The 27,803-nt window shown below is 42.7% G+C and overlaps 3 protein-coding genes across 3 annotated transcripts; 2 read left to right on the top strand and 1 right to left on the bottom strand.

Moving 5' to 3' along the window:
- Window positions 1-876: 876 nt before the first annotated feature.
- sytl2a (synaptotagmin-like 2a) lies at window positions 877-17,776 on the top strand (the record flags this gene model as incomplete). The annotated part of the gene is made up of 14 exons (XM_080528105.1): window positions 877-977; window positions 1,996-2,147; window positions 3,145-3,268; window positions 7,275-7,882; window positions 8,520-8,837; window positions 12,425-12,519; window positions 13,180-13,302; window positions 13,694-13,863; window positions 14,285-14,387; window positions 14,546-14,707; window positions 15,180-15,273; window positions 15,366-15,471; window positions 16,614-16,819; window positions 17,628-17,776. 14 exons carry the CDS (start codon window positions 877-879, stop codon window positions 17,774-17,776), a joined length of 2,511 nt encoding a protein of 836 aa, XP_080384231.1.
- Window positions 17,777-19,056: 1,280 nt separating this feature from the next.
- Window positions 19,057-22,454, top strand: crebzf (CREB/ATF bZIP transcription factor). Its single transcript, XM_080530016.1, is given in 6 exon segments — window positions 19,057-19,205; window positions 20,128-21,007; window positions 21,200-21,252; window positions 21,255-21,274; window positions 21,819-21,829; window positions 21,831-22,454. Coding segments are annotated over 5 exon segments (975 nt in total). The 5' UTR covers window positions 19,057-19,205; window positions 20,128-20,189; the 3' UTR covers window positions 21,904-22,454.
- A 1,680-nt stretch (window positions 22,455-24,134) lies between these two features.
- tmem126a (transmembrane protein 126A) lies at window positions 24,135-26,834 on the bottom strand. Its single transcript, XM_080530353.1, has 5 exons — window positions 26,734-26,834; window positions 25,821-25,954; window positions 25,369-25,562; window positions 25,095-25,209; window positions 24,135-24,790 (listed from the first exon to the last, which is right to left on the bottom strand). Exons 2-5 carry the CDS (start codon window positions 25,925-25,927, stop codon window positions 24,592-24,594), a joined length of 615 nt encoding a protein of 204 aa, XP_080386479.1. The 5' UTR covers window positions 25,928-25,954; window positions 26,734-26,834; the 3' UTR covers window positions 24,135-24,591.
- Window positions 26,835-27,803: the final 969 nt, after the last annotated feature.

Here is a 27,803-nt window from a genome sequence, read left to right as displayed (position 1 = left end):
GCTTGAATACACACGCAAACACACACACACACACACACACACACACACACACAAACCTAACCAAACCCACCCACACCCACACACACTCACACAATGGCTGAAAAAAACACATTCAATTGGTTCCCTGTAATTGGTTTCCCAATCATAATGATTATACTTGAACATGTGGATGAACAGCGCAGCGCCCATTCAGTTAAAGGTTATCAGGAGTGAGATCAAGAATATAAAGATCCCTGCTCAAGTGAAAGAGGGCATGACAGTGTAGTGTTGTGCTAGAGAGAGAGAGGGAAGAGAGGGCAGAGGAGAAGGTAAGAGGTACAGATGATGCCATCGGTTTAGCTAGACTTCTCTGTGTGTTAACGGTCGATTCCTCTGTAACTGAACCTCAGTGTGTGTCTTTTCAGGTGTCTAATAATAACAATGACGTTCAGCCAGGCGACCAGTCTGGACACGAGGAGTTTAAAGTTAATCTGAAATGTTAAAACCGAGAGGGAGATCATCTGGTGAACACCCACCTGAGTGAACCTTGCTGCCCCTCAAATCAAGAGTATTTGGAATCCCAGTGATGGCTGGATCTCAGAGTGTAAGCCTCCCCCACTAACCCATACGTGGACTTCCGGGAAAGGTGTCTCTGGACTAGGGTTGAAGAACCTCCCCAACTTCCACCTGGACTCTCTGGAGCCTCTATCCCATAATACCAGTAGCCATCACCACCACCACCACCACCACCATTACCACCATTACTCCACCTTGACAGGCTCTTTAGAGAGGAGTTTGTTCACTGTTTCCTTTGCTGAGTGGTGGAGAGACCAGCAGAGACCAGCAGAGTGGTGGAAAAACCAGCAGAGTGAGACCAGCACAGCGGGGCCGGTCATCATGATAGACCTGAGCTACCTGACGGAGGAGGAGCAGGCGATGATCCTGATGGTGCTGAAGAGAGACGCCGAGCTGAAGAAGGCAGAGGAACAGCGTGTCAGGTGAGTTCACTCTCTGTCAAGGCCTTTTGGAAATTATTCTCTGGTGTCACTTTTTTTAAAGTTATTTTGGTATTTGGGGCAGTCCCACTCATATTTTTCATTTTATTGGACAGTTATAGTGAAGACAGACAGGGAAGTAAGGAGAGAGGGCATATCAGCAGGGCATGGGCTGGATTCGAGCCCATGCTGACATGGGCATAATGTGTGCACTGTAGACCGCGGTGCTAGACCACTGGACCACCCCAGGCCACACGTCACTTTATTTTAAGGTCTGCTCATTAACTGTTTATAATTTGTCTAGTCTTGGTTCCCTAAGTTCACCTAAAGATATTCAAAAAGAGCATGAAGGAACCGTTACTGAACTAAAACACACTGGAGTGAAATGGAGTAACATGTCCTTAGAGTTTGGGATATGGTTGGGCAAGACTCAGCCGATTAAGACATTTGCAGTCATATTCTTAAACAATCTATGGGTGTAGACCCAACTGAAATGACCAATGAACAGTGGTAAATCCTACAGACAGCGATAAACAGTGGTAAATCCTAAAAACAGCGATTTCCTATATTTTGTAATAAAAAAAGATAAGACAAAAAAAAAAGGAAATTACCCCCTGATGTCATTGGGGTAAAAGAATATGTAATTCAGGGATTTTGATTTTCAAGAACTGCAACAATAAATGCACCCCCCCCCCCTGGCTGGGAACATCACAGAATTAAAAAAAATAATGACCCTAATCATAGATGGTAATTTCCGTAGGACTTTCTATCCCCTGTCTTTGTGAGATGTAGAACATCGCCATAATAGGTAGACGAGAGATAATGAATGTCAGGTTAAATGTCAGTGATGTTACTTACGTAAGGTTGGATTAAGACGAGTGTGGACGTGTTTTTCCACTGGCACATGATCATCACAGCCTCACAACTAGGAAAAGGTCACTGCCATGTTGAATTTGAGTCTATGCGATGTTTCTCATTTAGAGACCATCATGTTGACCCTAGTTACCCTCTCTCCTCCTAGGAACCTCCAGCGCTCTGCGCCGGACAAGGGCAAGCTGAAGTACCTGACAGGAGAGTGGTTCTATGAGACCAAGTCACAGCGCCACAGGGACAGGATCCACGGCTCTGACATCATCATGGCGTCCATGAGACAGAAGAAGACTATGACCATACGTGAGTCGCTGGGGTCAGACTGGTGTCAGACTTAGTAGCCTCACACACCTAATTTTGGGTTTACGACCATGTTTACGGCCATGTAGATTAGATTAGATTAGATTAGATTAGATTAGATTCAACTTTATTGTCATTGCAGACGACAAGTACAGCTTTCGTATGTCCAATGAACAGCTGTACATCAGGACAAAAGGAGAAATTGATAAAAACATGTTTTGGATAAGCCCAAATTGCCTTCATACGCTATAGTGATGTACACATCGTCATATGCAGGCAATTTAACTTTTCTTAATCAGTGCATAGTGAAGGCAAGGCAAGGCAAGTTTGTTTGTACAGCACATTTCATACAACAGGGGCAATTCAAAGTGCTTGACATACATTATTTTAAAAAATACAGCAAGAGGAGCATAGTAAGAAAATAAAAATGACAATGAATAAAAGCAAATATAAGAAGTAAATAGATAAAACATTTAATTAGACAATAGTTGTAATAACGTGATTGTGTTCCCCGGGATGAATTCATGAAATCACAAGGTCTGCTCAGAGTGGACAGTTGAAGATATAGATTTATTCCAGAGCTGATCAGGACACACAACTTCCATGCTAGAAGCTGTGAGTGGCTAGTCCACCGCAGTACAAGTGTTTTATGCTCGAGTTAACTGCTGACTAAGTGTCAGCTGTACATTGCAAATCATATTCTTCTGACAAAATGCTGACCCTGCTCCTCAATATAGTCTAAGGTGTTTCACAAGTCCCTCTCTCTCAAAGACTTAAGTCCCCGTTGCTATGGCAATGAGCCACCAGACCCTGGAGGCCTTGTTGCTAATTCCAGCTCAGATGACGGTTGCGTTGAGGCCTGGGCAGTTCTAAATGTCACTGGTCATTTTCAGTTATACAGGTGAAACACATCATAACAATAGTGAAACAAAAACTCAACATCATAGTCCGTTAAGAGCATTCAGAGCGTGGTCTGTGTGGTGTGTTTTCTGTCCTGTAGTGGAGCTGTCCCAGATGTGGACGGAGCGACCCAGCTTCGTGAACAGTCAGAACCACGATGTGTACGTCCCTCCAGAACTCCTAGGACTGTTAGAGGACCCGCTGGCACAGCTCAGTAACGACAGGTGAGCGCTGGCAGTGTCACCAACCAAAACTGGGTGCAGTTTTATCCAGCAGACCACTGCAAGTTGCTGCTTGTTTTGATGAGTTCTTCTTTTATGAGAACTCCACGAAATACCTCTTTCAAGGCTCACATGTTAGTTAGGGAAGAACTTTCATCATGTCATCTTGTTAAGCAATGTCCCTCAGGTATGCTTCAGTGGATCTGATCCTAGATTTGGATTGAAAACTGAAGATATAACACTGTTTATCTAAAGGCCAACAGGGATTTCATCTGACATTTTACATGGTTGAAACTCTCCCTCTCTCTCGTCCCGCCCGATACCCAGGGCTAACTTAGTCAGTTGTCCAAAATGCACCGCAAAATGTTTTCCTCTTCACATATGGTTTTATCTTTGGATTAAAGAGAACTGCAGTCCGATTCCTCTTTAAACAAACAGCCACCCATTTACTCAGTTACTGATCTCGTTGCAATGCCAGCAACTAGATTACAGTTGCAATGCCAGCAACTAGATTACATACGAGCAGTTCAAGCATTGTATTGTATAATCGAGTTCCTAAACGTTTTTCTCTTCCGACCCCAAATTGACATAAATCATTTTCTGTGAGCCCAACAACTTGATTTTGGTTTATGACCACAATGATGTCCAAATCTATTCTATTCGCCTAAAATATACTCTTCTATTTGGTTGGATACGAAACCCAAAACACTGAAGGCTGCTGTTTTCTAAGACTGTCACATTGAGAAGTTGGATCAAACATTAGACCAGATCATATGCGCATGATCGCTAAAGAATGAGCGATTCAGACAGTAAGTAGACATCAGTGATAGGCCCAGTAAGTAGACATTAGTGACAGGCCCGTAGGTTCTCAGTAATCGGCTCTCACAAGGTGTCACATGCTCTTGTTTCCCATCGAGTGTAGGTGTTGCTCTTTCACACGGCTTAAGAGTATTTTTAATATTATTCATAATATATTCATTATATATTTGAGTGCTTTGAGCTGCAACATTTGCAGGAAAAGCGTTTGCAGGAAAAGCGCTATACAAATAAAAAGTTGTTATTATTATTATTATTATTATTATTATTATTATATTTCTGTCACAATATCCATTTGGATTGAAGTATACTACTGTCACATCCATTTGAACTTCAGAACATGCTATCGTGAAACGATATGAAAAGAAGTTTTAAAAAGTCCAAATGGAATACAGTTGACAGTTCAGCTGACAGTTGAAAAGGCCTATTTGAACTGTGCCTGTGCCTCAACTGTACTTTGCTGTGGTGCAGTTACTGGAGGGATGCGGTTTAAAATATGAAACTTTGCACTTGTTATCACTTTATACTCACATGCTGTGTTCAAATTCATGCTTATTCTTTAAGAGATTAAACTCATTTGGTTTTAACATTATGTCTGCAACAGGGAAGACGACTCTCATTTATCAGAGGGGCCAAAAGACTTGCTGAAACAATCACCCACCAAGGTTGGTTAAAGCAACTGTTCAGTTGCACTGTCCTAGTTTGGTTATTTTCCTTTTGACACCTGAGACATGTGCACGGTCTTGGAGTTTCATTCCCAATGTGATTAAAATCTGTGTCTTAATCCTTTATTTATTTTATTAAAGCAAAGACAGAACCCCTTCAACAGCACTCCCCTTGCTCCTGAAACATCGGAGGAGACAGACAGCCAGTTAACCAACAGGGCAACGGAGCTAACCAACACACACGATGGGGGTGAGCTCCTTAACTACACTACTCTCCGGAGGTCCTGTTACTGTCTAGGATATCAGCTGGATATGGATTCTTTATAGAAAAGAAGAGAGCGCACACCGCAGAAAATGTAAGCGAGGTGCTGGCAACGGAACACAATCCAATTAAAAGAAGTAGAAGCCACACACTCAAGTTCCAGATGCAACAAAATGTGGTTTAATAGGACCTGTTTAACGGTTTCGGTCGTAGCCTTTGTCAAGTCTTAAATACTATATGTATAATATACTGTATTTAAGACTTGACAAAGGCTACGACCTTTAACACATACATGTTCGGTCATGATGAGGCAAGGCTTCCAGTAATTGGCACCTATTCCACATTGAGTCATCGAGTTCTCAAGATTCACCGTAACATCACGACGGCTTGATGGACAAACTGTCTAAGCATTTCCCTTGCAAACAAACGTAAGTCTGGTTAACTCAGGATCCCATTGAAAGCCTTTGGTGTTTCTCAATGGCTTTCTAAACACAAAGCCTAATGCTGGCATTCTCAGTCATTGTTGCATGAATGGACTGACTTATATAGCGCCTTTATCCAAAGCGCTTTACAACGGCCTCTCATTCACCCGTTCACACACACATTCACACACCAATGGCGGCAAGCTACCATGCAAGGCGCCGGTCCGCTCACTGGAAGCAATTTTGGGGTTCAGTGTCTTGCCCAAGGACACGTGGCCAGCCGGGGCTCGAACCGCCGATCTGCCGATCGTTAAGACGGCGGCTCTACCTCCTGCGCCACACAGCCGCCCTTTCATCTGTTTGGGAAAGGGAAGGAAGGAACTGAAACACTAATACTAAAGTAAAGCATCTAAGGAATGTCATCCTGTATAATTATTTCCAGCACACTGCAAGAGGTGTCAAATACAAGATCACTCTTGTATGTGAACGAATAGGGAGTAGAGGGTGAAATGTTGGATATTTTACTTATCTTAACAGTACAGTACTGTATATGTGACTAAGTATTAAGTATAAAGTAGCTTTAACTGTGGTGCTGTTATATAACAGCTATAGAACGCTTCAGTTGCTTTTAATTTTACGTGCCAATATTTTTGAAATATCAAGGTCTGCTGAAACAATAGCATTTCCTGAAATGATCCAGTGAGCGGGGACTAGTCAGGAGCTTTTCCCAGAAAGGCGGCAGTCATTGAAGGGGTATGCAAATGCACGTAGCTGCCAGAGGATTACATAGAAAGGCATGCACCATGACTCCAAAGCCCTAAGCCGCAGTGCATGACTGGCCTGGGCTGGAGATCCATAATTGGAATGTTTTTCTGAGAGAATACTGGAGCTGAAAACAACGTTTTTGAGAAGAAAGTGGACGCAGTTGCCATTCTTTGTCAGCCATCAATGTAGAATGATATTCTAGAATGATATTGATATTCTAGAATGATATTGATATTCTATCTATAATGATATTCTAGAAGGATATTGATATTCTAGAATGATATTGATATTCTAGAATGATATTGATATTCTAGAATGATATTCTAGAATGATAACTATTATGACAAGATGTAATGATGACGCACATATCTGTGGCTGTGGCGCAGGAGGTAGAGCCGGTGTCTAATGATCGCAAGGTCGGTAGATCGGCGGTTCTAACCCCATATATCGAGGTGTCCTTGGGCAAGACACTGAACCCCAAATTGCTCCCAATGAGCGGGCCGGCGCCTTGCATGGTAGCTTGCCGCCATTGGTGTGTGAATGTGTGTGTGAATGGGTGAATGAGAGGCCATTGTAAAGTGCTTTGGAATAAGGCTATATAAGTCAGTCTATATAAGTCTGTCTATATAAGTCAGTCTATATAAGTCTGTCTATATAAGTCAGTCTGTATAAGTCAGTCTGTATAATATCCACTGAGAAAGTAAACAAAGGTAAACAGTGATTGTGTACACAATTTAGGCTGCAGCTTTACCATATCCATATCTGCATTGATTGAATGACATTTATACAAAATGTACCCAGCCTAGCGTAGCAAACCATTAGCATGGTAATCAAGCCATAAGGATGTTTTAGTCAGGCTTCATCCTCCTTGCAGCTTGCTGTTGTTTGTGACCTGGTTTCTGGTTGTGTATCCCTCCATCCCTCACTTTGTCTTTTTCAGAGGTTGCGCCACCGCCATCTGAGACCTGCGTCACTGACCTTACTAACATAAACCCAGACTGTCCAGAAAACAGCCCAGCAGCCTTAGTAGATGTCCCCGTGGTTGTGCCCTCGCCCCACAAAAGAACAATGATTCACAGATCCCAGGACTCTCTGTCAGTGATCGATGGTCCGGCGGCCCTCCTCGCTAGCTCTCCTCTCCCTAGGGGGATCCTCAAACACAGCCCCAGCTGCAGCTCTGCTGACTCTCTCCAGCTCCGTCTCGCCTGCGACCTGCAACAGCCTGACCCCCCCCAGAGCCCCCAAGCTCCCCAAACCCCCCCAGACCCTCCCGGCGTAGACAGCAGAGAGCCCTCGTCAGACGTTCTCGAGGGGGAGTCGCTGGGCTGGGTAGACAGGAAACAGGTGAGGTTCTGCCATGCGGTGGTCAGGGGGGGTGGCGGCGACCCTGGGGAAGAGATGCAGGATGGGAAAGAACTGGGCGAACACAGTCTGCTGGACCTGGACTGTGCCAACAGTCCCTCAGGGGAGAAGGAGGAGGAGGAGACGAGCCAATTAGCCGCGAGCAGCTGCAACAACAGTTTTGAAAAGGAGGATTCGCCAGCTGTCGATGACCACTTCCTGTACAGCAGTAGGCCAACAGATACGCAGAGGGAGGAGGAGGATCTAGATGAGGGTCTGAGATACACAGAGGGGCCAGACGTGGAAGGTCCAGATACACTCACAGGTCCAACCCAAGTCCCTGCTGGTAAGGCTGGTGGTGTAATCCACTTCTATTTAAAGGCTGGGAATCGATGAACAGATCGGTCCGTCAACTAACCAATCAATCAACCTATGAATCAATACAAATCCATAATTGATTTGTATTTAATAATATTAGTAAGGAAGAGTCGAGTCATTTTTAGATTCAAAATGTCAAAGAGATGGGCAGATAGTGATTTTGGAATGTAACAAGCATTCTGATAGGCTGATGGCATAGGCAATAATGCACAGTGAATCAGCAGTGTTAGGAGAGTAGAGTTAGGCAGATATCTCAATTTGGCCAAAATATGACTTATGCTATGAGGCTAACGATATTAGAGAAGGAAATATGCAGGCTAAATTCGTACTGTACTTAATGCAATTATACTAAACGGATTGGTTTCCATGACGCAGTCTAGACAGATTATTATCTAAACACAGCAGAGGTGAAACACTCTTCTGTTTCAGTGACCTCTTGATTACACATCTCTTAAAGTGAGGCCTTGGGGCCTCAAGTAGGTCTACCTGCAACACTACCTCTGCATGTGATGATGACTCAATGATGAGTGTGTAGCTCTGTACAGACTAGCCTGAGGCTAACGAATCGATGATTAATCCGAGTCGTCTTGATTTTCCTTTCGCAGATCAACATGAGCGTCATCAGGCTGAGTCCCTCACCCCTCAGGTGACCTCCGACCTCCGTCCGGCTCAGCAGGAGTCAGGTAAGCCCGTTCACTGGGGGGCCCAGGGGACCCAGGGCCTCTCCCCCACCACGATAACAGAGGAGGATGGGCTCTCCATGGCTAAGGTCCCAGACCGGTTCCGCCCGAGTCTGGGACGCAGTGAAAAGCCACAGGCTAAGCTTCCTGAACAACCCAGAGATGAGCCAGGGGCCCCGGTCCACGTCATCACAAACGCCGAGACACTTAGTCTTGATGCCGTCTCTAAAATCCCAGAGCAATGTAAAATAGGCCTCTGCGCATCATTTGCAGAAGAGAAATCCTTACCGTCCAATCAAAGCAGTGTCTTGTTAAAGGTATCAAACAAGGATGGTACATTCAGAGCTAAACCTATCCTCGTCTGTGAAGAAGAGATACCTGATAGTTCACCTGATGAATGCTTGAATGCAGATGTTCAGATTGTCCAGCTAAAGGAAGAGGTGGCCTCTCCTCCTCCTCTACCGGTCTCTCCATCCGCTCACAGCACACACAGGCAGACACGGATCCCTATGCCCCTTTCTAGAGAGCCTCACAGTCTACAAGAAAATGTGGCCACTGAGATCGATAACCTTAAGTCCTTCCGGGAGAAAGAAAACATGGGACCTAGGATCATTGTTGGCAAACCAAAGGAGGCCTTAGATAGTCAAAGCCATCCATGTTCGGAAACATCTCCGGTTTCCCCCACTAAAATATGTTATGCCTTTTCTCAGTCTGATCTAAGAACAAACAAAGCTGGCCCGGTTAAGGGTGATCGCGAGGAGCTATGTAGAGTGAAGTCCACCTCCATCATCTCAACCATAAAGGACATAGATAGAGGATCTGTTATACAGAGTCCAGACAAATCACAATCAAGGAGTCACTGTGATGTTTGGGACATGGAGCCTCCAAATAGACATGGTGCTTCTTGCAAGGCTGAAACAACATCAATAGAATCTCAAGAAATTCCAAAGCACCAAAGTCCAAAAACATCCCAGTCTCGATCTCAAATTCCAAAGTATAAACACTCAACTGACGAGAGAAGTCCGTCTAAGACCTGCCACCCAAAAGCCCTACCCAGAGATTCATCCGGTTCCAAAGGAGCCAGGCATGATGGCGTGACTCCTCCTTTCAAAATGTTCCCCATAGATATCGCCTCGCCCCTAAGGGGGCACAAGGAGGATTCAGAGAAACCAACACCCACAGCTAGGCAGGGGAAAGGTCTTCTCTCTCGGTCACTCCCCCGCCCCCCTGTCAGAAGGACCAGTTTAGGGAACCTGAATGTACCACAGGGCAGTCCACCCCACCAGTCCTCTGGGACTCCACATCGTGGAAGCTTGCATGGAAGGAGAGCCTCAGTACCCGGCAAGTCTGGGGATCATCAGCTGCTCAGCGACAGGGACCCTGGCGATGAGTCTGAAGCCTGTTCCCACCTTCCCGCAAGGTCTTTCATTCCTCCCCCGAGTTACCTCGGGGTCCCAGAGAGGACATACATGCCTCACTTTCTCTCAGAAAAAGCAGAGAATGAGCATCTGAGCCCCACCGCCCCCCCTGCGCCAGTGTTTGATGTGGGGCACCAGGGCTCAGAGGAGCCCCAAAGCAAGCCAACCAGTGAGGGGGGGAATCCGTCCGGGCTCAGTCATTGGTCGGTGCAGAATGTCGACGGTGGTTCCTCCAACAGCAGCAGCACGCCTGAGATTTGGTCTCAATCTCGGGCAAGTTCTGGCTGTGAGCTTTGACACACTTCTACAAAATCCCCCCCCCCCCAAAAAAAAATAATCAAAGATCTTCAAAAAAATATTTCTGATTGATTTTAGAAGTTACATACCTAATGATCTTGGTGGAGACGAATCATGTCGACCGTATCAAGCTGATCTATGATGGAAGCAGGGTTTGGTGCTCAGGAGGTTTTTTCACATGGCAACATGTTAGTTCACTTTTGGGATTTGGGCGTGTCATATTTGAACACACGTTCTTTATGGAAACATACAGTATCTACTAATTTTGATGTACAAACTCCTCCCTTTCATGGCACTGTAACCCTGCCTCTTCATCTCTTCTTTATCATTTGATTGCATTATCCTCTGACATCTCAACACAAGATGATCACCTCTAACATTATCATGATGTCGATACTGCAGATCCACAATTCACTAAGGTCAATCGTAGGAGTAAGGGAAATATATAAGAATAAAGACAGCTAGGCTATTTGGTTTCCAAGATTTGTCCTTAGCTATAATGAAAGCAATTATTTGTATAACAGATCATTTTGATCAGCTGAAAATATTTTTGTAGTTCTAATCTTTTTGGGTGTTTTTAATAATCAGTTGATTGTAACTTTAACTTCCCTAATCATTAGGAATAATCAGTAAAGATGCATTACAGTGTAACTATCTATTCAGAACAATGGAGAGATCTGGAAATATCAGGTGTGAAAATGTTATATGCATATTTTCCAGAGCTGATTTAGTTTTATCTGTGGCAGGTTATGATGAAGACTCTAGTCCTGTCACAGTAGCATTGGAACAAGACCAAGTTTCCAAAAACAAGAGCAAGTCTTCAAGACCCATCTCCTTATCCAGAAGTCTTGAGGACATTACATCAACGCCAATACGTAAGTAGATAGATTCTGTTTTATCTATGCTTTTCCTCTCTCATGAATTCCTCTCTCGAATGTGGCACTGTAGGTTCAGCCTGTTGGCTGGAAACATAAATTACAAATTGGCCTTGGGCCCCATATGAGACTTGGCAATTGACCTTCTTTGCTAAGTCCATTGATAACCCTCAACCCTAGACTAATTAATTTAAATTAATTTTGCCATTTATCCAAAGCGACTTACAATTACGAATTACAGGGACATTCCCCCTGGAGTAACTGAGGGCTAAGTGCCTTACCCAAGGGCACACTAGTAGTGGTGTGGCTTCAGGCGGGATTTGAACTCACAACCTTCCGATCACAAGTCCAACTCACTATCCACTAGACCACCACTACCCCTAAACTACTATGATCCTAAACTAGACCATCAACGTTGATATAAACAGTAAAGAGTTCTGAGTAATTCTTAATCTTTTCTTTTTAACACTTTATTTTCCTAGGAGATGACCGAAGTAAAGGTGACCAAAGAGGGGAGTTGATTCTGAGTGTGGATGATGGTAAATATTACAGTTCATAAAACATTTTCTCAATGTTATGTGACAGCAACTGGTGAAAGTCGCCACAAGACGCCAACCAATGACTTTTATTCAGAAAATTGTTAATAAATGTCAGCGTTGTTGAAAATCAATGACGCACTCGCTAGTCAAGACAAAACATTGCAGTTCAGTGCATTTACCTTAACTATGGGGAAAGATGCATTTTCCTAATAGGTTTGTGTTGAGTACTGTAGTCATACAGTAGGCACAGTGCTGGTTGTTGTTACAACACAATTCTGAACACATGATCAAGATTAGGTCTTTGGTTCTTTAAATCCTCCTTGACTCTCTCCACTGTGCTCCTGTTTACCCCGTCTGTTGAGGTCACTTATTTCTTTGCCAAGAAATGGATCATAAGACAGTCCATGTGCATCTGCATGTCAGGACACACAGGAAGTGATATTCTGAAAACGTTGTCTTGACCCACTTCTCTGGAATTATTCACCAAGTGTGTAAATGAGAGGGAAGGAATGTTCAGGAGAGCGTGCCATTTGGCCAGCATGATGAATGCCAGTCGTTACGTTATCCTGTTACTATGCTAATTCATAGAATTGGCGCTGAGATAAACCATTAGGAGAGATGGAGTGATTTGGACAGAAGATGGTACATGTGCTGGCACCTCTCCTCCTCCTACTCACCTTTCTGCTTCATATCTGTTCCAGTCTCTGCCACGCTCCCCTCCCGCCCCCCCTCCTCTCTCCTCGACCCGGAGCAGGTGAAGATGAGCATGTCAGTGCCTGCTTTCCTGCAGAAAGAGGTAAAATGAACCAACTACCTACTGCACCCTCTGCTCATAGCAACACCTATAAACCAGTTGTCAAGCTGTTGTCGTTAATCATTCCCATAACCTTTTAAATGGACTGGTCCAAACAAGAAAACTTCCCATTGTTGTTGCTAACCAAAATATACTTAAGTTTTAAGACTGGTGCTTCTTGTTTATGGTATATATATATATATGTAGTCTCTCTGTTCCCATAATTAGGATCAGACCAAATCTAGGGTGACTTTTCCACATCATCACCTCTACAGAGTTATGGGGCAGAATTTCGACAATCTTCAAACCTAATACTGTTACTACATACTACAAACCTACTACTGTTACTACATACTACAAACCTACTGCTGTTACTACATACTACAAACCTACAACATATTTAGGTTAATGTTGCATAGTTGCAGGCCAACATGCAAAACCAGATGTTGCTATACACATTTAGCCAAAATCATGTATGTGTATGTTCAAACTTACTGTCATGAGCTGTGGATAACCATTCTTTTTTCCACACTGAATACATTTTTTATTAACATGCCGTGACAGCCGTACCTGGCTCTAACCACCAGGGGGCTTTAACATGTGTGTTGTTCTGAACGCCCCTGTCTGACCTCTGTCTTCATGTTGTTTGTACGTGTCTTCTAGAAGTATGGCGGAGACAACGACTGCGACTCGGAGAGCAGCCTCACCCTGGGCTGGAGGAGGAAGACCACCTCCAGCTCCCTCACCAACCTCAGCCTCTCCTCTGGCCTGGCCTCCATGTCCTCTGTAGGTCCTGCCAGCGGCCTGCCTGTACAACTTTCACTGAAGTATTCTGTAAAGTGCAAAAAAGCAGCATCCGCACACTCAAATCTGTGCAAAGATCGTTGTTTATTGCGAGCTTTCTGTCATAGACCTTTTTTTTGCACTCTATTTGATACTCTTTAGCTCCAGCACATTTACATTTACATTGTACATCATAAACTCATCAGTCCAAGGGGAAGTCGTAGAGGGTGATTTTGAGACAATGTGAGGACTTGGGTGTTCAAAAGGCTGCTCTATAAATGCACGCTATAAACGCTCTATGAATGCAGTCAATTTTATATATATATATATATATATATATATATAATTATTAGTGATTCCTTTGTCTTTTTCCTGTGTCCTTTGGGGTTCAAAGGTCAGCGGCAGTGTGATGAGCATCTACAGTGGAGAGCTGGGGGACGTGGAGGTCAAGGGATCCGTCCAGTTCGCCATGAACTACGTCCAGAAGCTCGGGGAGTTCCACATCTTTGTCATCCACTGCAGAGACCTGGCCGTGGCGGAACCCAAGAAGAACCGCTCCGACCCGTAGGTGTTGATAGATGATCAAATCATTACTACATTACTACAATTAATTGTCTCCTGTATCTGTTTGTTAATACTGTGTTCTATGTGCTCATGTTTTCTGTTGCCTATTGTTTCCGTGTATTTGTCTACCCATACTGTCAGCGTCTTTGAGTCCTTGAAAAGCACTTTATAAATATAATGAATTATTATTATTATTATTATTATTATTATTATTATTATTTGTTACGATATTTTTCTGGGAGCTATCGCACCTGTGTGGCATAGAGAGTCTATGAGCAACAACACCAGTGACCTGCCATTGCTACTGTCCCATGTACTGTCCCATCTACTGTCCCATCTACTGTCCCATCTACTGTCCCATGTACTTTGTCTTTTGCTTTGAGCCGTAGCTAAGAATATTATGTCTGGTTGTCAATTTCAGATATGTGAAATGTTACCTGTTACCTGACAAAGCAAAGATGGGAAAAAGGAAAACCAGCGTGAAAAAGAAGACTCTGAATCCTACCTACAATGAAATCCTACGGGTAATATAATTATATAATAATAATAATAATTATTATTATTATTATTATTATTAACTGAATGGCTGAAAGTACTCATAGCACGTGTATTGAATTGGAGACCTACTTCTATGTATTATAAGCTATTATTTGAAGTGGTTCTGTGCTCTGCCCCTTTGCAGTTTAAGGTTACCATGGCGACTCTGAAGAGTCAACAACTCAACGTCTCTGTGTGGCACAACGACACCTTTGGGAGGAACGGCTTCCTGGGTCAGGTGGACTTGGATTTGTCTGAGTGGGATTTCAGCAACACAAAGATTAACGACTACGCCTTGAAAGGAAAGGTAGAGTACCTGGAGGAGGCGGGGCTGTTGTTCATTGAACATTTTTACAGTTTTTTTTATTATTTTATTATTTTTATTTTCAGTTTTGCATTTATCACAAGACAAACAAACAACAAGCTGCTAGGCATACATGTTTCGTATGATTTGGTTTAAAGCAATTCCCATAATGCAACATCGTAACAACATCGGTATTACAAGGGTACAGGTAAAGAGTACAAGTAAAATAAAATGAAATAAAAAAGAGTACAGGCTTGCATCTCTACAGGACATAATCCAAAACAATTTTTAGCTTTGAGATAGTCAATAATTGGACCCCATATGTTCAAATATCTATTGGGAACTTTAGAATTCTAGAAGCGTATTCTCTCCAGCTGCATGATACTGATTCATTCGTTGAAAATCTGTTCTGTTGAGCCAATATTTTGAATGATGTCTGGACTATCAAAGACTGATCTAATACCGGTTTCCCCAGGTGAAAACACAGTCGTCTCCCTCTCGCTCGCAATCCGTCGACCACGGAGGAGAGATGAGGGTAGCCTTGCGTTTCCTGCCTCAGATATCCTACAGTACGCTGCTTCTCTTCATCTCTTTTTAATCTCAGAGTTTCTCTCGCCTGTGTTTTTGTGAGCACTGCATACTAACGTGTGTTCATCGACAGGTAAGAGGCCGTCCAAGACTGAGACGGGGGAGGTGCAGATCTGGGTGAAGGACTGCAAGAACCTGCCACCTGCCAGGGGCTTCATTATCGACCCCTTTGTGAAATGGTATGATTTCTGAGATTTCAGACCAAGGGTCACAAAGTGCTTTACATATAGAGAACACAATAAAACATAATAAAAGAGCGAAAGTCATAGCAGGTTAAAATAGGCAAACAAGTGAAAATAAAAACAAGTAACAGACAACAGGTGTACAACAACATCAACAGGACACAGAAAGACAGCCCCTTGGGGCTATCCAAAGCCTGTCTATACAAGACAGTCTTTAGCTGTTTTTTTAAAAACCTCGACCGAGCCAGCTGATCTAAGATTCAAAGACTAAAGACTTGCATTGCAGTGAGTGCATACATTTTCAGTATATATGGTCCTAGAATCAAACCCACAACCTAAGCGTTGTTAGCGCCGTGCTCTACCAACTGAGCCAGTAGAGATAGTAGCCTTCCTGGATGAACAGAAGTAGAGTTGAATAATAGGATGGCATACATATTAATTTTGATATTTTTTTATGATCTGTAACTTGCTGATTGCTGCTCTCTTGGGACAGGTCTCTCGTGTAAAATAGATTATTTATCTCAACAGGGTCAACTATGAATGAGGGATCAATAAAATAGATTAAATATAGAAGTTATCTTTGTCAAGTAACTAATTCCATGAGGTGGTGTTTGTTCTTGTAATACAGATTCAGTGGGTTCAAATCCGAATCCGAATCTGAATTATTTGTATTGACAAGTATATTCGCACATACAGGAAATTGACTTGGTGTTGTTGTTGCATAAGACATAAAGACACAGACAGCAATATAATAATAAAAAACAACAACAATGTAATAAACAATACTATATAAGCAAAAATTGTTTAAAAAAGACAACTACAGAAATGGGCAGTAGAGCAATAAGACAAGAGTAAATTAGATTATGTTTATATTATAAACATATAATGATAGTGTTAGTGATTCTTTTTTTCTGAGTGGGGCAGAAAAAACTCATTATGTTTTTTTTTTATTGCAATAGAGACAGTAGAGATTTGACAGGAAGGATGGGTGAGAGAGAGAGAAGGGATGACGGAATCAAACCGGGAACCCTGCGGTTACATGGTTCACACTTAGTGTGTTATGCCACCAAGCACCCCAATAGTGATTTATTTTATATAAATGATGCTGCAGTTCTCATCTCCTCCTTCTGTGTCTGCAGCACTGTGCTTCCAGACACCAGCAGGAAGAGCAGACAGAAGACCAGGGTGGTGAAGAGGACTGCCAACCCCATGTTCAACCACACCATGGTGTACGACGGCTTCCGGCCAGAGGACCTGCGGGAGGCCTGCGTTGAGGTCACTGTGTGGGACCACGAGAGGCTCAACAACCACTTCATCGGGGGCCTGAGGCTGGGCCTGGGGACAGGTAAGACCTCCTGGCTGTTAAGTTGGACTGGTGATCGGAAGGTTGTGAGTTAAAATCCCGCCTGAAACACCACCACTAGTGTGCCCTTGAGTAAGGCACTTAGCCCTCAGTTACTCCAGGGGGAATGTGTCCCTGTAATTCGTAATTGTAAGTCGCTTATCGTAAGTATCTTTGGGCAGAAAGAAGTCTGATTGTTGGAAAGCCTGATTAGTCACCTTTACAACGAGGTACAACTTGTAAGGATCATGCATTCGTGGAATGAGCAACACGGCTAAACGTGTGGGTAGCGGCCAAAAGAAATTAGCCAAAATCCCCTGCAATATTCTTCTGTTGGTATTCACTCTTGTTTTGAGTTGCTTGGTGGATTGCATGATTGCACTCTCCCACAGTAATAAGGGGAAAAACATATGGAGATATGGGATCGCCACTGGCTCCAGAATATCATTCCGATGTTCTGTTTTGCCTGTGAGAGAGACACCTGCCAGCACTTGAAGCTCAAAACAAGAGTGAATACCAAATTTTCTTTGGGCCGCTACCCTCATGTGTTGCTCACCCACATGTGTTGCTCATTCCACGAATGCATGATCCTTACAAGTTGTACCTCGTTGTAAAGGTGACTAATCAGGCTTTCCAACAATATAAAATACAATACCAATTGGTATTACTAAAGGCGAGGAATAATCGACCGAAATAACTTTTTTTGAGGAGTTTATAAATATATAGATATGCATAGTAATATGAATCAATTAATGTTTACAATAAAATAAAAAAAGGAAACTAAGTGGATGGTCTCAATCTGTCTGTGCAGGTAAAAGTTACGGGGCGGAAGTGGACTGGATGGATTCAACCTCAGATGAGTCCAGTTTGTGGGAGAGGATGATGGAATCTCACAGTGAATGGGTAGAGGATGTTCTACCTCTGAGAATGCTGATGATGGCGAAAACTATGTCCAAATAAGATGGCGTGTGAAAGGTCTTGATTGTGTGTAATAAGTGGTTCATAAACATCAAAGAATGTATAATGTTGCTCTTTGGATGCATCAGACTGATGGACAGTTTAACTGACGCTTTAATCAGGAGAATCTAACCCTAAAGTAACCTGCAACCTAGGAAACAACTAACAGGCACATTGGAATATTACATTTAGTGCGTTGATTCTTCTAATGAAATGTATATTTTATATTTTGTTAATATCAAAAGGTTATACATGCATACATTACTTATAATCATTGATAATTGATTGATAATCATTGTTATACACTAATTATTCATAACTTGAGAAAGAAAGAAAGTTTTAATTTAATTAAATGCTCACTGATCACTCTTTGTATAGATGTTTCATAATGTGTGTGAGCTAAAAAAATCTAATGTTGAAAGGTTTCCACAATAAATACAGGTTTCAAAAATGTTTACTGATAATGATGTAATTTGTGAAATGTGACGTGAAAGAAATGACATTTGCCAATCAGGGCTTATCTTCCTGGGCTCGTACACAAACACACAATACAATACAATATGACACAACACAATACAATATGACACAGGATACAATATGTACAGTAGTTGAATGTTGAATGAATTGTTGAATGGTCTTTATTGTCATTGATATAGTACAGGTACCATACAACGAAATTTGGGAGGGGGGGCTCCCCTGGTGCTAGGAAAAAAAACTAAAAACAAGAAGGGAAAAGAGCTGGTTTACATAAATAAAGGCTATGTACACTATCAGTAGACTGTCTTGGAAGGATTGGGAGACTGTCTTCCAAGGATTCCTCCTCTAACTCCTCAGAGCCTCACCCCATAACACAGGGAAAGTATATTTCACATGACTGGTGGCAGACAGAGTTGATCAGCATTATCATGGTGTTTGAAAGCCAGTGGGTGGGTGATGATGAGATATGAAGACGAAACCTACTTGTTCTTCGGCTGTGTGTAGTACCACTCCAAACCTGCAGGTGGCAGCAACATGTCGCGAGGTCTCTGTTCTACCGGAAATGTACACACACACACACAAAAAAGAAGAAGAAGCCTAGGCTGCGTTCGTAACATTGTTCTGAGAGCGCCGGAGCTCACACTGGGTGCAACGTCACAAAGGGACCAAGTAATTTGATTGGACGAGAGGCGTCCCATGAGTGCTGATCAGATATCCAGAGCGTATTTACGAACGCAGCCCCCAGTCTCGACCATTTTGGAATACATATTTTAACGGTCTTTGTACGTTTCGAAGACGTGAAGTTCTCTTGTCCGTTTGTGCTCAGCTTGAAGTCCGCAGAGAACAGTTAACACAAGGAAAGTAGATATATATATTATCCACCGAGAGGTTGATAGATTAATATGACGCATCAGAAGAAATAACGGCTGCAGTGAGTGACGCGTCGCCACGAGAGGTGAGTTTGACATTTAGCAAGTTAGCTTAGCAGCTTAGCTTGTAAACGCCGTGTCATTGTCCTGGGCTAGCTGACTAGTTTCGGGTGTGTTATGTATAACAACAACATGTATGTAAGTAGTTAGTTCAACATAACATCATGGGTATCGTGTCTAGACCGTTGAACGAGTTATTAGCCAGCTAGTTGAAGTGATTGAGCTAAGCTAGGTAACACTTGGCGCCTCTTCTGTCTGGAGCTGACCCAGCGAGCTGCTGTTTGCTGACAAATTGAGTGGAGCTGACTACATGTTGTACTCCACGTGGGACTCTGTCCTTTACTTTGATCCCTTTAAGTAACTAAAATCTTGGTGCACAACTAAATATAGAACAATTTAGGTCACTAAAGTGTAGAGTGAACATGTGTTGTGTCCCACGAATGAAGCAGCGGCCCTGTGTTGAAAGGAGTGATAGATAGAGAAGCCTGTGGATTAAGACGTTTATTCATGAACTTTTTATTATGAGACTGGTTGTCTGTGTTTTCCAGTGCTGTGTCCTCTTTATGCACAGGGAGGGATTCTCTCTTGGTGTGATCAGCTTCTGTGACCAACATTATGCAACATTTGGCCGCCATGAGGCTGCTATTGTCCTAACTGTGTTAATATAAGAAGCCTTTTACTTCAAATCAAACTTCACATTTTCAACAGGCGAAATTATTTGGTTACAAATGCGACTGACAGATACTAGGATAAGCAACTCTGACTTCACTGACACAATGTTATTATTCCCAAATTCGTTAGGCTGTAGGCCTTCTACATTAGGCTGATTAGGCTCCAGCTGCATAAAGTAATAGACTCAGTCACAGTTTCTGAAGTGTTTGATTTACAGATAAGATCTGATGATTGTTTCTAACACACAGGGCTTTTTTTTTTTTTTTGTCCCCACAGATAAACCGAGCAGCCTCCAGATTGCAGCAGGAATAACTTGGTGGTGTTCATCAGAAGCAACAATGATCACCAGAAGAAGAGCACTTACCAACAACAACAACAATGAAGAGGTGCACACTTCAGATGTTCCACTTGAAGTAGAAGTAACAGACTTTGTTGAGGTGACCGAAAATGTCCCGACAAGTCCTTCCGAAGAAGATGTATTATCAGAGAATATGGATGCCATGGAATTTGATCTGGATGATTTATTTGGGATCGATGAGTTAAACTGGACAGTTGAAAGAGATACAGTATCCCCTCTTTTTGACATGGGATTGACCGAATTTGGCGTGGGCGATTCTACGGATCAAGATTCTGGAATCGGTGCGCCGATGACCCCTTCACCTGAGAGAATGTCTGTTGCTCACAAAATCACATGCAGAGATGACCAGGCGGGGCGCAATCGCCTGACCAACAAGAATGCCATCGCTGCCAGAGTTAACCGTCTGAAGAAGAAAGAATTTGTCAACGGGTTGGAGAACAAAGTTGAGTCTCTGTCGTCGGAAAACCGCACGCTTACACAGGAGAACGTCCAGTTGAATAAGAGGGTGGAGGAGCTAGAGGATGAGACGAGGTACCTGAGAGCCGTGCTGGCCAATGAGAGCATGTTAGCCCAGCTGCTGTCTAGGCTGAGCGGTGTGAACGGCATGAAACTATCTTCCTCGCTTTTCCAGGGGTCCAACAACACAAATGACCATGACTATGCCTTACCCAGGAAACGCGTGAAGCTGGAGGAGAAGGAGGGGACTTCTGGGGGAGTCTGTCTGCACGTGGAAAAGAACCACGTCTCTGTGGAGTTCTGCACCAAGTGTGCAAAGAGTGCAAGCGCATCGCTCAAAATGTAGGGTCAAGTACTTCCTGTTGTCAGCTCATGAGACTGAACTTCATTAACTTTCAGGGGATTTGATGAACACAGTTAAAACTAGTTTTAGATCATTTTACATTAAGAAATGTTGAATGAGCATGTGTGTGTGTAAAGTCTTATAAAAACCAACTGACTTGAGCTGCACGTTACTGCTAAACCTGTTGACAGTTTTCTTCTAGGTGATGGTTGTTCTGCCATGCGGGATGAATGGGTTACAGAACATCCTGTCTGCTTGGCTCCATGGTAAGGATCAGCTCCAGACAGCCGATGCTTGATGTATGCTCTTTTGTATACTTATGTAGAGTTTATTTTCAGTTTTCCTTTTCAATGCCCACAGTGGCTTTAAAGTACCCAGTTTACCCAGAGATATTTCCTTGTTAGTTTGTTTTCAGTTTTTGATCAGTTCCTTCAATTTGTTGATATGCTTTTCTTTTTTAAAGCTCTGTGCATGAAGTAGCTAATGTGTAAATAATTTCACTCCCACATATTAACAAGTGGGAACATGGTAGATTTAATAGTGTTAAAATTGCTTTAAAAAAAGTAAAAACATTGTAAATAATAGTACGGTGAAGTTTCACAAAGAGTTATTGTTTATTATTAGTCATATTAGTTTAAATTGGCTCTTGAACCAGAACTGGAGAAAAAAAATCTAGTTTAAATTTGTTGGTTCAAATTTGTCGCTTTAGATAAAGGTGTCTACTGAATGCCATAAATGTCTCTTTGTGAAACGCCACCATTCTGTCGAAGAATGTTTTCATATAGGCCCCTATTTTTCTTTATGCTAAAGTGGATTCTGCTGTCGGAAACTGAAGAGGCGGGACCAGCTGCTGCCTACATGGCCTGGTATTTTTTTTAAAGGTAGTATAACCTAGTGTAAGTGACCTTACTGGTATTCCATCACACACCATGCTTTCATTTAGAATATTCCTTTGATGGCAAGTATCCCACTACTCATTCATCAGAGCAGCCATACGTCACCTGACCTCTCTGTCATCACAACGACCACACCCCCTTTTGGGGGGAAATCAGCGTGGCAAAGTCAAACTAATGGACTGTTTCCCCCAAAAAAGGGGTGGGGTCATGACAGGAGGGCAGAATACACGGATGGCTGCTCTGATGAATCCCAATGATCCCCAGTTGTACGTCTTAACAAGTTAACCTGAATTAACATTTGGTCATGTTGACATTTTGGAATGTAACCATTTAATCAACAATCAGCCAAATTATCTATCTGAGGTGGTGACCTCATAGAAATCGACCTCAACAGTTCTGTATAAAGTGAGTTATTATTAATTTGTGTTGAGGAATGTAAATGTATAAAACAATACGATTTTGTGACACGAAATGCAGTTGGTGTCCCAACGTTGTTAAATGAAAAGAACGTGGGTAAATCTGTTCCACAATAAATATTATTTTGTTTATACACACGTTTCTGTTAATATGTGTTATGCCTGTTTATGCTGTTGATATTAATGAATCTCTTTTTCTCTTTTCAAACAGCAAGCTCTTTCTGCAGACAAAGTTCTATCTATTCCTGAACAGAGAGGAGAGAGTGTGGTAAAGGGTCCCAAACAAGTCACTCAAGCCTCATTTGAGTGGAGAGGCCAAACATACTCTATGTGCATAATGCAGAAGGCTGATTTCAATGTACTTAGTGATATTTATTTCCTAAACATCTCTGATCTGATCTCAATAAGTTAAATGTACGGAGGAGACCAGGTCTCATGCCATCTGTATGTTTCATAACTAAATGAAAAAAAGCGAAAGCTGTAGAGCCTTATTATTCAATGGGAAATCATTTTTGGATAGTGATCAGCCTCCAAGTATTGAGGCATATACTGTAATCTACAATAGCGGGGGTGGAAAGTGGGATTCACCTTGATGACCTGAGGCCTACATGTTTTACTGTGGGGTTTGACCTGTCTAGTTTGTCCAGCTGGATGTTATGATAGTGACAATGTTGTGGATGATATTGAAGACGGCCACAGTGACATTGAATACACTTTTTTTCTCCCCCAGAGATTTTTCTCTTGCTACACATTTGGCGATGTTTATTATATTCATAACATCATTTAAATATTACATCAAACTGGATGAATTCCTGTCAGTTTAATATAGATTTTTGTTTTTGTTTTTTTGTTAACATTCACGTCATCCTTCATGCAGATGCAAACATCTCCAGAGGACAGGACAACTGATTAGTAACATTTCAGTATTACAGCTACAGGACCATGATGTAACATCACCTGCAGTCTGGTTGTGGATAACATGTCATCCACCCTTTGTAGTTATGTAGATTCATTTCCCTGGCTGCCAAACTTGCTATTGCTGCTCTACACTAGCTGTAGTACACTCTATACATAAATATTTGGGAAGTGCATGTATCATGCATGAATCTCACTCTGGAGATGACTTAAGAAAGCATTGCTTATGAATTTTAATTTTATTGGACAGATATAGTGAAGACAGACAGGAAAGTAAGGAGAGACGGTATGTCACCAGGGAATGGGCCAGATTCAGACCCATGCAGACATGGGCACGTGTGCACTGTAGACTGGTGCTAGACCACTGGACCACGGTCATTTGGACATTTCAGTGATTTGTACTGCTGGCATCTGACATTCAGGATACTGGTGGGCCAGGATTTCTCATTGAGTTTCCATGTCAGGCCTGTATGCGTTATCAACTGTCAGACCACTGAGTATTCTCTTAGCCCTAGTCTTATGCACATACAGTATGTTTTGGTCTTATATTTAGTCTTGCAAATGTGTCAGGATTGAGACATTCATTCCAGATTAAGAATAATTACACATTTAGTCCCTGTGTCAAAAGTGTTTGAATGCCATATCAAAGGAAGATCCCTATAAGACCTACATACACACACACAAATTCAGGCCAAATTGACATTTTGGCCTTTCTTGGCTCATAACAGAACATTTAAATCAGGTGTCACTCAGATCAATACTGTCTTATTTCATAAATTACATAAATTACATACCAAGCCCTTTAGTTTCAAGTTTATTGTTATGATACATTACAAGTGTAAGAGAGTAAAATTCTTAGGCTTTGGTTCCTGACATTGCAGCACAAGACAAGGCAATAGACATAATTCAAGATATAAATATAACTCAATTATTATAATAATAATAATAATGTTAGAATGTATTGCGGTTGCTATTCTTTATTGAGATTGATCGGCTCATCAATTGGCATTGCATTATAGTTCAGAAATAAACAGTTACACTTATGGTATGAATTTGCAGTGTAGCCAGACATGTAAACTGAGATCTTGCTAGTACATTCACAGTCCTGAGAGACTTGGGCTGTGTCCATAAATAAGCATAGCCCTTACTCCCTAGACACTTGTGGAGAACTGAAAGGATTGGATATGTTTACACAAAAAGGTGGTACACACAAGCAGGTACTTTGGTGACAGCAGTGGGAAAACAATGAGACAATCAGTACAGTGCAGGTCACACTTCCCGCAGGAAGAGGGACATGTATCGATGATACAGACAATTAAAAAAGGTACATGTTAGGGTTGTTAAAAACCATGCATATTATTCATGAAGTTCCTCGCTTTCTGAGACCGGCGACTGAAGCAACTTCAAGTAGGTTTTGAAGTGTCTGGAGCCTAGGTAGGTGCCAAACACGCCCTGCAGCACCAGCACAGCGCCCATCCTCCGCAGGATCGGCTGAGTCAGGTTCATCCAGAACCGTAGGACGTTTCCCTTCTCTGGCATCGGCGCTGTGTTATACCTGTCGACAGATAATCAGGATGAAATGATGTGATTTACTGAAGGAGCAAAGGATATTGTATGGATGTATTCATGAGTGCAAAATAACAGCATCCGCGTACTCAAACACTGCAAAAGACCACTGCATAGACCTTCAGGCATGACCGAAAGCTCGCAATAAACTTCGTTTTCTGCACAGTGTTTGAGTGTGCGGATGCTGTTATTTTGCACTCAATTGATACAGCACCTCAGCAAAGTGATCACTGATGAGCGGTGGTATTTTCACTATATGGATGTATTCATGAAAATACACTTAATGCGCATACCTGGTTGCAAGGCCTGCGTTCACAGGTAGAGCCAACAGGATAGGGTACAAGCCAGCACCGACTACCCCAACAAGACCACCTCTGATCAGGGCACAGGTTGGACAATTTAGGTCACCTGAAAGAAAGTGTCAATGTAAGTTGCAGTTACAACAGAAATAACTGAATACTGTTGAGAAAAACACCTGCTTGTTCTACGTGCCTCTTGGTGTACTGCTTTTAATTGTGGAGATTGTGTTAGTAAACCAACTTTCCTATAAGGATTAACATCACTCACCAGATAATAATGGTTGAGACACAGTTGCGTTGTACAATGCCACTGTTGTCAGGAAGGGAAGGACGGCCATGGGCAGACTGGATGAAATGCGCCCTTGAGTGACATTCAGGGCCCTCCGATATAAACTGTTGGCAATTAGTCCTGCAAACGCCCCGTTACCTCCCAGATACAAAGGGCCATAGTGGAATATTTTCCTGTGGAGGAATTCAGAATACATAAGTAAGAACAGAAATGGAAGTGATGTCTGGGGGGTGTTCCATCACTGTCGCTGAAGGACAATCCAGTCTTGGATCAATCCTGTGAGATTTATATAAAAAAAAGAATCCAGCCTTATTAATGATAACTCCTCGTGAGACTTCTCAAAATAAGCCTGGGTTTTCCTTTGGTGAAGTTGATGGAATACCCCCCTGGACGTGAATGAGCATGCCTTCTGACCTCTGCTAATAGATTACCTGTCGAGATCAGGCAGACGTTCAAACCTTTCAGCCATCAGCTGGATAATCACAGCCCTGGGGACTGAGCCCTGCTGCTCTGGGACGAGCTGGGTGTTCTCAGACATCTTCAACCGGTGTCCCCCTCCACGAGCCTGCAGGGCGAAACATGTCAATAGGCTGTCCAAGCATGCTATGCAATCAGCAAGGGGGGGGGGGGTATTCCATCAACGTCGCTAAAGGAAAATCCAATCTCGCGAGATTTATCAAAATAAGTCTGGATTGTCCTTTAGCGACGTTGACGGAATACCCCCCTGGTTTTCTCAACATCAACTTTGTTTTGTATATCTACGTCTCCTAGTGCCAGCCGGCAAGTTAAATAGTCAGAAATATGCTCAGTTTCTTAACGTTAGGCGTGCAGGTGCCGAACCTAACGGGATATGTCATTTAATAAATAAAAATAATTTTAAAAAACGAGCCACATTTCTGACCATTGAACTTGCCGGAACTAGAAGACATGCAGGACCACACCAACACCCACATCTTCAACGTCTTGGTTGAGCAACTTTCTATGTCTGCAACACTACAACAATTACTTTTACATTTTTGGCATTTAGCAGACGTCTAGTAGACGCCTTATATAACCTGATCTGATCAAATGAACAAACAGGCTAAAACACCAATCTATGAACAGCATGCACGCGTTTAGCCAATGACACCGGATGAAACGAGCCTCTACATCCAATAACAATCAGATAACGGGATTAGTTAAACTCACATTTCATTAACTACTGAAGTAGAGGTGGACAGCTGACCCCAGACCCGTGGCTAAGCCTCGTCTGATGTACAACTGAACATGTCCATAGTCATAACATGGATGCAGACGTTCAGAGTGGGTGGATATGTGTTTATTGTATGAGTTATTCAGTCTTACCTGGGTGGAATCTCAGTAGTATTATTATAGGTGATGTGGTGTCTCCGTCTCACTGTGTTCTCCTGTCATCCTATCATTGTTGTGCGTAAGGGCGCCGCCATGTTGAATCACGTGGGCCACGTTTCAACTCTGACCTTTTTCCAATTCCCATCATTGGCTATTGGTCAATAGACACCTGGCGCGAATAAAAAATACACCAGACATGCCCTCCCATTGGATCCCGAGTCCAGACAACACCCTCCCATTGGATCACGAGTCCAGACAACACCCTCCCATTGGATCCTGAGTCCTGTCAATCAAGGCCGATAACTGGTTACCAGCTAGGGTTGCCAGATGAGTCTGGTTACCACCGAATGGGCTACTTTTGATCACACTGAGCTGGAATAAAAGCATTTGGGCTGGATAAATAGCATTTAAGCGGGTATCAAAATGTCAGTGCCTGAAAGTTACAACATTTGTTAAGATAAAACACACACCCTAGTAGCTACATACAATGTGCAGTTTAAAAAAAATATATTTATATATATATATATCTTTTACAAACATCATTGGCAACAGACATACAGTTCAGGGGGAAGAGATGGGCACCTGCCCAATAGTAATGAGCGGTTTTCTGACAATATAGGTTTTGGGCTGGTGGTTTTTGGTGGATTTAACGGTTTTTAGACTGCGGTTGGGCTGGAATTATCAATCCCATCTGGCAACCCTGGTTACCAGGCTCTCTAACGTGTTGATGTGATGGAGCAGCTGCCAACCAAACACCTGGCTCTTCTCAAGCGGAACATTCCGATATCATTTACCAAGAAATAACCGAAATATGTCAAATATTCCGGGCAAATTGAGAGTCATGTGTTTTCACGGCAAACCGGCAGGTATTTTCTTACGGGCGTCGCACCGTTGGCATAGGGTGCGTTCGTAAATTCGCTCCGAGAGCGCCGGAGCGCACTACTGGGTTCAACGTCATAAAGGGACCAAGTAATTTGATTGGACAAGAGGGCATTCCATGAGTGCTGATCACATTTCCAGAGCGTCTTTTACGAACGCACTCATAATGAGAGGGAATCAGCTCA

Source organism: Nansenia antarctica (genome assembly GCF_963989245.1).
Source record: "Nansenia antarctica genome assembly, chromosome: 4".
Taxonomy (NCBI): domain Eukaryota; kingdom Metazoa; phylum Chordata; class Actinopteri; order Argentiniformes; family Microstomatidae; genus Nansenia; species Nansenia antarctica.
This window is presented reverse-complemented; position numbering and strand designations above follow the sequence as displayed.